The 9,864-nt window shown below is 38.2% G+C and overlaps 2 protein-coding genes across 2 annotated transcripts in view; one reads left to right on the top strand and one right to left on the bottom strand.

Moving 5' to 3' along the window:
* The window catches only part of aars2 (alanyl-tRNA synthetase 2, mitochondrial), a 20,679-nt gene extending 17,281 nt beyond the window's left edge, over nucleotides 1–3,398 (top strand). Inside the window, exons 18-22 of the mRNA XM_015371434.1 lie at nucleotides 135–260; nucleotides 332–442; nucleotides 526–609; nucleotides 2,931–3,044; nucleotides 3,125–3,398. Of these exons, the coding sequence (XP_015226920.1) occupies nucleotides 135–260; nucleotides 332–442; nucleotides 526–609; nucleotides 2,931–3,044; nucleotides 3,125–3,292 (603 nt within the window). The 3' untranslated portion in view covers nucleotides 3,293–3,398. The remainder of the gene's footprint in view (nucleotides 1–134; nucleotides 261–331; nucleotides 443–525; nucleotides 610–2,930; nucleotides 3,045–3,124) is intronic.
* Nucleotides 3,399–3,404: 6 nt separating this feature from the next.
* The window catches only part of LOC107082675 (calpain-2 catalytic subunit-like), an 18,686-nt gene continuing 12,226 nt past the window's right edge, over nucleotides 3,405–9,864 (bottom strand). The window contains exons 16-21 of the mRNA XM_015371461.1: nucleotides 7,990–8,054; nucleotides 7,437–7,505; nucleotides 7,277–7,355; nucleotides 6,922–7,038; nucleotides 6,780–6,838; nucleotides 3,405–3,558 (exon numbers count right to left, since the gene is read on the bottom strand). Of these exons, the coding sequence (XP_015226947.1) occupies nucleotides 3,535–3,558; nucleotides 6,780–6,838; nucleotides 6,922–7,038; nucleotides 7,277–7,355; nucleotides 7,437–7,505; nucleotides 7,990–8,054 (413 nt within the window). The 3' untranslated portion in view covers nucleotides 3,405–3,534. The remainder of the gene's footprint in view (nucleotides 3,559–6,779; nucleotides 6,839–6,921; nucleotides 7,039–7,276; nucleotides 7,356–7,436; nucleotides 7,506–7,989; nucleotides 8,055–9,864) is intronic.

Raw genomic sequence — 9,864 nt, 5'->3', positions numbered from 1 at the left:
TGAGTATCGATACTTTTGACAACCCTAATATCCAGTGGTCTGTATAGCAGCTGATCTGTTTGGACTGAACCGCTGCTGTTCCTGGATAATAACTGAATCTGTACGACAGAAATGAAATTCTGATGTTTCTCCAGGCGAGGGACATGGGACGAGTTTTATCTCAGGAAGTGGACTCCCTATCAGCAAGACTCTCAGACTCCGCCCCCTCCAGCCTAGGCTCCGCCCATCACTTCTCCAAGGAAGCTAGCACCCTGTCTGATGTAGGTCTCGGCCAATAATGCATTGCTGCTAAAGAAGTGATGTTTGCTAAATCCTGTGCTGTGTCTGGCAGTCTGTAGACAACACCCCCATTCCACAGTGGCAGCGCAGAGAGTTGCAGGCCCGACTGCGAGCCATGCTCAGAGCCATCAACACGCTCATCAGGAAACTGGAGACCCAACAGGTGAGAACGCACCAGCTGGTGTCATCAGCCATACCTGATGACACGGGCTGCTCTCTCAATCTGTTCCATCATGCTTTGCTCAGGCTGCAAAGAACGCAGAAGTCCTGTTTCAGAAGAATGGCAAGAAGGAGCTGCTGGTAGACTGTGTGGAGACGGACTCGCTGTCGGTGGGTAGAACCGAGCCTAAACTGACGAATTAAACTGATTAATTACAGGCTATTATAATGAAAATGGTAGATGGGCTGTACTTAGGACATTTATTCACATCGGGAGACTGGACCACACCACATTCAGTCATTTGTGTACACACTGATGGCGGCAGTCGCCCTGGGGCTCCTCTCAGAAGCAAGGCTTTCTGTGGCCTTCCGATCACCTTTAGCAAAGTGTCTAGCTCACTGACATAAAAGCTGGAGCTGGGGTTTGAACCAGCAACCTCTTGGTTGGAGGACAAGCTCCTGCATCCTGCTACCACTAGAACCTATTACCAGTCAGCATTTGAGAAGGTCCTGATTATCAAATAATTAACTCCAGACGGGCCTATAGGGGTCAGATCTGTGACCCATGAGGGGCCACTCAGTATGGAGGGAATTTTATATTCACTTGTTTTTGCAAAGAACACATTTTGTAAATGGAAATTTGCAACAAAAAAAAGCAATTTAGAAATTAAACGTAAATTAAAATGGAAAAATTTTTTCACAGTAGCTTTACTGTCTTCTATTTTTCAAAATTAATTTTTAGAGAATACATTTCTTTGTGTTTCGAGATTTAGTTTTATGGATTGTATTCTTTTCAAATCACAGTTATCACTTCCAGGTGGGAGCTTTCCTCTGGAGTGATTAGCAAAGACACTTTTCTATTGTCTGCTTGTCGTTAGCAAACTATTTCTGTCAATTTGCTCGTCAAGAACGAGCTTTTTGTAAGAGCTTAAGGTGAAGACAATAACATGTAAAATAGCAACTTTTACAGGAAAAATATAGAATTAGAAAAGCCCTCCGAGTATGGAACCCCGAATGATTCATAAATAAATAAAAAACTTTATGAAATAAATACCATTTTGATAAATAACACACAAATATATAATATGGCCATGAAATAAAAAGCAAGGTAATGTTATTATGAAATACATATAGCTATTCTTTAGTATTTACTTCTTGTTATTTTTTTTATCATAATTGAATATTTCCTAATAATTATTTTCATAATATACTTTTTTTTTAAAGAATTTTATTACATTTTCCAAGATTTTATCAAATAAAAAAAGTTTTTCCCAAAGTCATTTTTTATTTCATAATGTCATTTTTCAGCAGAATGACTTCGTCTGTCAATCAAAGCTAAGGGGTTGGACCTCCGCTGGGTCTGGCGTCTGGTTACCCGCGTTAGCATGAGCAGTTTGTAACGCTGATGCTGCACTGTTAGGTGAACGTCCAGGCACCACCTGGTCAGAAACACGGTGCTGCAGCGCTCCTCTCTCAGGCTGAGGTGCGGGATTCCTGTTACTATCCAATCTATTCACAACTTCTCTGCAACTGACTTCTCTCCAGCTGCCATCTCATCGCTAACGAGCCGCTCACTCCTGGCCTCCAGTTGGTGAAAAGTCTCTGCGCTTGAATCGATACTGCAAGTGCTGCTGCTCATGTCTTAGTAAAGGAGCAGCCAATCACCTAACTGGCTCTGCCTTGCCTGCTTTGATTGACAGACGAGGTCATTCTGCTGAAAAACATTATGAAATAAAAAAGGCCATTGTGGAGAATGTCATTATGGAATAAAGACAAACTTTGGAAAAAAGTTCTTTATTTTCCAAAATCTTGGAAAATGAAATAAAAAGTAATTATTTAAAAAAGCATATTGTATAAATATTGATATTTTGATATTGTGAAAATAATTATCATGAAATATTCAATTATGATAAATATAATAAGTAGATATTAAAGAAAAAAAATATATATTTCATAATAACATTTCCTTGTTTTTATTTCATGACCATATTATATATGTTTGTTATTTATCAAAATTGTATTTATTTCATAATTTTTTATTTATTTAATTATGAATTTATTGGGCTTCCATATCTGAGAGCGCAGAGTTCTGCCAAGCAGCAAATGTTGCCCCATATTGTGACTTACGCCTATAGATAAAACTTGCTCATGATCTGTATAATTACCAAATTTTAATGAATCGTTTCTTGGCAGGAGGCACACCTAAAAATTTCCTTAATATGTAAAACTATATTTACAAAAAATGAAAAACTAAAACATGAAAAAATAAGATGAAAATAAATTTAGCAAAAATAAAAACTATTTGAGAAAACGGCTTAATTACTCAAAACCTTTGTTTAATTAAAAAATTGTTTCAAAGTAAAATATTTGGATTCATTTTTTATTTTTTTTCATTTCAATTTCCATTTATAAAGTCTAGTTGAACAAATTTCCCTCCATACAATCTGGATTTTTCTGTCCACACAGACTGACTAGTTCTGGTTCTGTTCCAGGTTCTAATGAAGACCGTCAACCAGCTGAGTGCCGCCACTCCTCTCAGTCATGTGATGCTGCTTTCTCACCAGAAGGATTCTGGGAAAATTCTCTGTGCCTGTCAAGTTCCTAAGGTAACACTGCTGGTGTTACTGGGGGGTGGAGTTCTTCTTGGAAAGGGAGGAATCTGATTGGCTGTCCGTTTCCTCTGCAGGAGTCTTCCACCCTACCTGCCTCTGATTGGGCGGTGGCAGTTTGCCGCCAACTTGGAGGAAGTGCCGGAGGCTCAGCTCTGGTCGCCAAGGGAACAGGAAGCTTTGGTGACATCAAAGAGGCACTGCGGTGGGCTGAAGACTTCGCCCGCCAGAAGACAAAACGGTGATGTCACAGAGGCTCCGCCCACAGCTTGGACAAGAAGCTGATTACAAACTTATGAACTGTTGAGAAAATTTCTTTGTTATAGAAGAAATAAAAGCTGAACTTGGAATTACTGATCACTTTATTGATTATTTATTCATTATTGGTTACATGAGCGTTTACAAAAAAAAAAAAAAAAAAACGAAGAAAACATCCATCTGGGTCTGCGTCATACATCCTGGATCAGAACCAGAACCCGGCTGTTCTTCAGAGCATGGACATGTTGAGCCACTGTAGGAAACAAACATCCGTTATCAATCAATAACCCCATCTACAGAAGCAATTAAGCATTTTTAAAAGTGTGTTCATCTGATGTAAAGGCGAGTTCAGGAGTCATGGAACAGTTGGCGATCTGAAGGATGCCTTTCAAGCTCATCTGGTGTTTAGAGCAAAGCTGCATGAAGAGTATAGGTGCAGTGGACGCACTGAGTGGGTTAAGGGAAAGTTTGCAAAAAATTCCGCAGAGCATTTTGGTAATTCAAACCAATCAGAGGACTTGATGTGGTTGTAATGTAGGCGGAAGGAACGCAGTGGTTGCAAAGATTTTTATTTTAGAAATGGACAGGGTTGGAGCAGCTGGAGGAACTGGGAGCGGTACTGGTGCATCAGGGAAACCAACAGCTTTGTTCAGCTTTCCACTTGAAATAAAGCTCAGTGTTTTGCTCGATAAACTCCAGGTCAGCTAAGCTGAACACACAAGAGGAACCAACAAGCTATTCAGCAAAAGTTTACCGAGGTATCTTCATGTATGGTAAGCTTTTTTAGATATAATAATCAAACTGGATATTCATTACCGATTTCAGCGAAAGCATCTTTCCAAGTTAACAGTGAATTACTTTTATCTGTAACTTCAGTTTTTACTGTTACATAGATATTCAACTCATGGCTAAATGTTAAAACAGCTTGCCATACTAGCCAGAATTGGGAGAAAAAGTTATTTGAGTGAACTGAATCACTAGAATGAAAAACTTTAGCTGTTAGTTTTGAGTAACAGACACTTGTGTGCAGAAGTTTCCTCCCTACCGGCTCAGGTCGATGTTAACTAAACTAAAGTACCGGATCAATTAATAATGGTGAACTGATTCTGTTTGTTTAAACAACTTTTGGGTTCACTTAACAAAATCAGTTCATGACCGACCCAACGCTAATACCTGCAGATCATTTGCAACAGGGAGCTAAAATGCTTGTATTGCATATTATATGTTCTTTCTTATGTATTTGCCTGCCTAGGGACTACAGATTAAAACTAGCTTTGTAGCTATAATCCGGCATATTTACATTTGTTTTTATACTGATGTTCAATAATGTGCATTCAAATAAATAAAATCAATAAATGTCAAGCAGGGAAACTATGCAGAAAATTCACCACGTTCCCATTGGCCCCGAACGCATCTTTAGACCACAGGTGGTTCTGTTGTGATGGAGGGCTTTACCCAGACCCGGCTACAGGAACTAATTAAAATGGGGACATTCCATGTTTTCAGGAGGGCACACTTCCTCACCTAATATTTAGAATGGCTTAAAAATGGCTTTCCCGGCCTCTCCTACTATCTATCAATAAAATTCGAAAAAAAGAAGAAAAAATTCACTTAAAAACAACTTGCTGCATCCATTCTAGTCACTAAAAAGTTGAAAATCAGCCTAAATACATACATTGATAAAAATGACCACAACGACTGCAGCATCACCTGGGCAATGCACTGTTTGTCTCTCTTCCATCAGGAAATCTATTCAGTATTATTGCATTAGAAACAAGTGGGTAGTAACTAGTTACATTTACTTGGGTAACTTTTTGAGAAAAACAAAAAAAAGTACTTTTATGAGACAGCATTGTACCTTTTACTCTTGAGTAAAAATATGCTAAAATATAATTTTCTGCTCGAGTAAAACTTTTGGCTGCTCGATCCATTGGGAGTAACTTCCCTTGATTAAAACAGGCTTGTTTGAAACAAATATGCACAAATTAAAGAAAAAATTTCTTCTTTTTTTGTACTCAAGGCTCATTGGTTGAATATTTTTTATCTGCCAAGTCTACCAGTATACAATAAACAGTATACTTTAATTTAACCTATTCTTACATACTGTCACTATTGATTTTGTAAATTTTACAAATTAAGAAAAAAAAAATACTTTGAAGAGTATTCATCTCACCTAATTTCTTTCTTTTTGTAATTACCATACACTATGTTTATTTTTATCTTATTCTTTGAAAAAAAATTGTATCATTTAATATTTTGTTAAATTTTACATCTTTACATAATGTTAAGTATTAAATCAGTTGTTATGGTCTGTATAGCAAGTAGATCAGTTACTCAATACTTCAGCAGCGTTTTTACTAAATACCTGTTTGCCCGAGTAATTTCTTTAGAGGCCATTTTTTACTCTTACCCGAGTAAACATATGATGAAATAGTGCTACTCTGACTTAAGTGCATTTTTTTGAATACTCCACCCAGCTCTATCAGAAACAAATAGAAAAGTTTATTTTCTAAAGTTCCGTCAGAGACAGAAGTATAAATACAAACCATGAACTTTTTTTGTTATTGTAAGTTGCTGTAACTGTGATATTATCACGTTTCTTCCATTTGGCTGAATTATTCTATTAGTGCCTCAGTAATGCAGCTAACTCTACAAGCATGAATGCTTACTCTGTTGTTGACTTCTTAGCTTCCAACTTAGCTACTTCCTCCTCGCTTCTTATTTCCATTAGCATTTCTGATAACAGTCTGCATATTCGTGTCACACCAGCTATGGTGATCACTGCTGCCTCAAAGACCCGCCCCCTCTATGTGTAGTTGGTTTCCACGCTGGCTTCGCTTTTTGTTTAGATCGGTTGAATGGTGTAATTGACAGATCAAAGATAGGAATGATAAAAAGTTGGTCACTCTACAGTGATAAACACTAAATCCTGATCAAATAAACACTTTTCCAGTCCAGGGTGGGCACAGCATCACTCTGAGAGGCCACGGCCCCAACCAGCTTTACCCCTCCTCACCCCTTTAAATTCCACCATTCGTATGGATTATTTATTAAACTTTTAAATAAAACTGATTCCATAAGGTAACACAAGGCTGCCCCTCCTCCATCTGTTGCTGCAAACTGCTTCTTATCAGAGTAAAGAAAGCCGCTGTACATTTCCCTATATAAAGAAGGTATTTATTTTTTATGTAGGGAAATGCACAGCTGCTTTCTTTACTCAGTTTTTACAAAAGTCATGCTTTGAATCCTAAAGCAGTGCCAACACCAGTCTAATTAAGGTAAGAGTTTCTGCTGATCGGCTTAACCCACAAGCTAATAGCAGCTGTTGGACACCCAGTTTTCTGTATCCAGAGCAGAACCACAAAAAGGCCGAAATTGAGTAAAGCCCTAAAAGCTATTTTACAACCGGATCGGTTTGGTCCCAGTCAGAAAACCTCTGGATTTTATATTTATATATTCAAAGCTGAAGCTTACCTCCATTAAGTTCAGCTCCGCGCATCCAGATTCGTCTTTTTCCAGTGTGTTGAACATGTCTGTGCACAGAGGAGGACAAAATGAGGGGAAAGACTCACTATAAAAAAAAAAAAAAAACATTCTCAGCTAGTCCAGAACTCACCAAACATGGTTTCTAGACGGACCAGACAGCCCACAAAGTTGTCAAAGTCAACGGTGAGATCCTGCTCGCTGTAACGGGCCACCAAGACCTGATGGAGAGGACTGTTCAGGCTGAACCCTGTAACAGAGACCAGGAGGATCAGAACCTGGACCGGCACAGCAGGCCTCTAGAACATCATCTGGATCTGCTTGGCCACAATGAGCAGCTTTCCAGAGACTTTACCCTAACAGTATTTGAAAAGTGTTCTCATTTTCTGATCAGAATCAAACTCAACAGCCTGATAAAAACTAAAAAAATAAACTGGGATAAACTGTACGACATAAAAGCAAACATGTCAGAAACAAAGAAGATTTACCAGCTTCTTCCACCGCCGTCCGCATCTCCACGGAGCTCATGGACCCGGAGTTATCCACGTCCCGCTCCCTGTAAATTTTCTACAACAACCAAATGGGTGACAGTTTAGTACTCTGAAAGGACCCAGCTGGGATGTGTTCGAGAAACTGCGACAAACTCACCAGGTAGTTCTCGATTTTGGTCCACAGGATTTTAAACTCCACCAGACCTAGTTTCCCACTGCCATCTTTCTGTGGTCCAGGTTTAGGATCTGCTTAGAAAAGTATTGAACCCAGCGACCTAACCCTGCACCTAACCATTAGCAAAATACCTTGTGAGGACCAGTAAAAATGTCCTCCTTTTACAAGAACTGGTCCTCATTGTGATGGTGAAATTGGAAAAATGGTCCTCCCTCTTATACAAGTGCATCACAAACACACACGCATCTGCTTCCTGTTTAACATGGAGGAAATTCATTCATCTCACAATAAAGGTTCTGTAATAAACTTTAATAGAGTACTTTCCAAATAAGAGTCAGATATATGACAGTGTTTTCAGAATAAAAGACAACCTAATGACAGCGTGTGATTTTATAAAATTGTTTATATTAAAAACAATGTTAATAAGAGCCTTAATTAAATATTGTAAATATTAAAAGCCCCCATTAGTAGCAGGTTGATTTCAGAATAAGAGCCCTATTACTGACTCCTCCATCTATAAGACCTATAAGGATACGTCCAACATGTTGACCATGTTGCGACAGGTCTGCACGCTGAACCCACTGGTTACAATGTCGGACCCTGTGGAAAAAGGAGACGCACCGTCAGGGGTGGAAAGAAACTGGTTATATTAACTCACATTACTGTAATTAACTACATCTGTTTCTACTTTGAACTTTGTATATTTTTAAAAGGTTTTAATTTGAGAAGGATTTAATTATTTTACATTTATTACATCAGTTAAGTAGTGAAAAAAAAAAAAAAAAACCTGGAAAAAATGCAGTATTCGACAGGCTGGGTTGTTAATTAGATCCCATCAATCAGCCATTAGGGGTGTTAGCAAAAACCTTTCTTGTCCTCGTTAAACTGGTTCTTCTAGTGGTTATGCAAAGTAATTGTAGTTTACAATCTGCTGTTCAATGTGAAAACCACAACTATAAATTATACATTTTGAACCAGCTGCTGTTTAAAGGTAAAGTATGTCAAGTAACGTTCAAGACTATGATCATGTAAGCCCCGCCCCCAACCGTGTTTTTTATGTTCTAAACACACAAGCATAGTAACAATCCTCTGTAGCAACATTTCATGCATCCAACAGTTAGATAAAATGCTACTAAAGCAGAAAGTAACTAACAACTATGAGTTGCTAACAACAAATACCAAATTTTTTTAATCTAGCATAACTACTAGTTAGTTTCCAGTCCAAATCAACTCCAAAGGGATGCTGCAAAATTCTCCACCTGGAGTAAGAGGTGATAACCGTTACACATCAGGCCCATCGACATCAGATTTTCTACTCCAATGCAGTTTTGGATGGGAGGCAGTGGAGGTATTGTCATTTTCCCTGGTATTTAGGCAGCCATGGTTTCCTGCATGCACTGGAGGATCTGCTGCCAAGAAAATAATCCACCCCTCATTGTGCCATGGGCAGAGAAAAGCTGTCTGCTTGTTCCAACTAAAGAAAAGAAAAAGCCTAAGTTCCCTCAGCTATTAATCAATTAGTCAAATATTTATTAGTTTGTTTTCTTCAACAGCTAATACACTGTGGAAGAGCTTTTGCTTAACCCTGACAGGAAAAAAAAAAGATATAGTTCCTTTTACAAAAGATGAAAATCAGCTTTATCTGATTCACAGAAAACCAAAGATTTTATTTTAAACTATAAGATATAAGGGACATACTGGACTAATGATGCGATCAGAACTACCAGGTTCTGAAGAGGAACAAAAAAAACCACAGAGAGGCTTCATAGATATGGGGAAGAACGCAGGGGATGTGGTATGACATAGAAGGATACTGAGATGGCGGAATCCATACTATAAAAATTATTTGTGTATGTGCGACCAGAAATGACTCCAAGTTTCAAATAATTGAATTACAATAATGGAAGTACTTATTTCTCTCATTAATCATAAAACTACATTTAAGACTAGGCCAAAACTTTCCTTTTTGATAAACCTTATAATTACAATGGTTCAGGATAGGCTGAGCCATCACTGTAGTTATGCTGCTATAGGCTTAAACTGCTAGAAGACATAGGGGCCACTTTTCATCATTTTGCTTCTTTATATCCCTATTCTCACATTCTGCTGTTTTTGGTACAGTAGATCAACCCCTAACTTGATATTGTCTTGGCCGTGACTCTACCCTGGAGCAAAATATCAGCCGGTCTGCTGCCATCAACACCTTTGATTACAGATGATAGTGTTAGGCCTGTTTTATAGTGTTAAGGGCTCAGTTTTTACCAGAGATGGCAAAAGTACTCACTTTCCGTACTTGAGTAAAAGTACAGATACTTGTGTTAAAAAATACTATGGTAAAAGTGGAAGTACTGATTAAACTTCTTCACTCAAGTATAAGTAACATAGTATAGGCTTGCAAATTTACTTAAAG

The sequence above is a fragment of the Cyprinodon variegatus genome, unplaced genomic scaffold, assembly GCF_000732505.1.
Source record: "Cyprinodon variegatus isolate N-32 unplaced genomic scaffold, C_variegatus-1.0 Scaffold58, whole genome shotgun sequence".
Lineage (NCBI taxonomy): Eukaryota > Metazoa > Chordata > Actinopteri > Cyprinodontiformes > Cyprinodontidae > Cyprinodon > Cyprinodon variegatus.
This window is presented reverse-complemented; position numbering and strand designations above follow the sequence as displayed.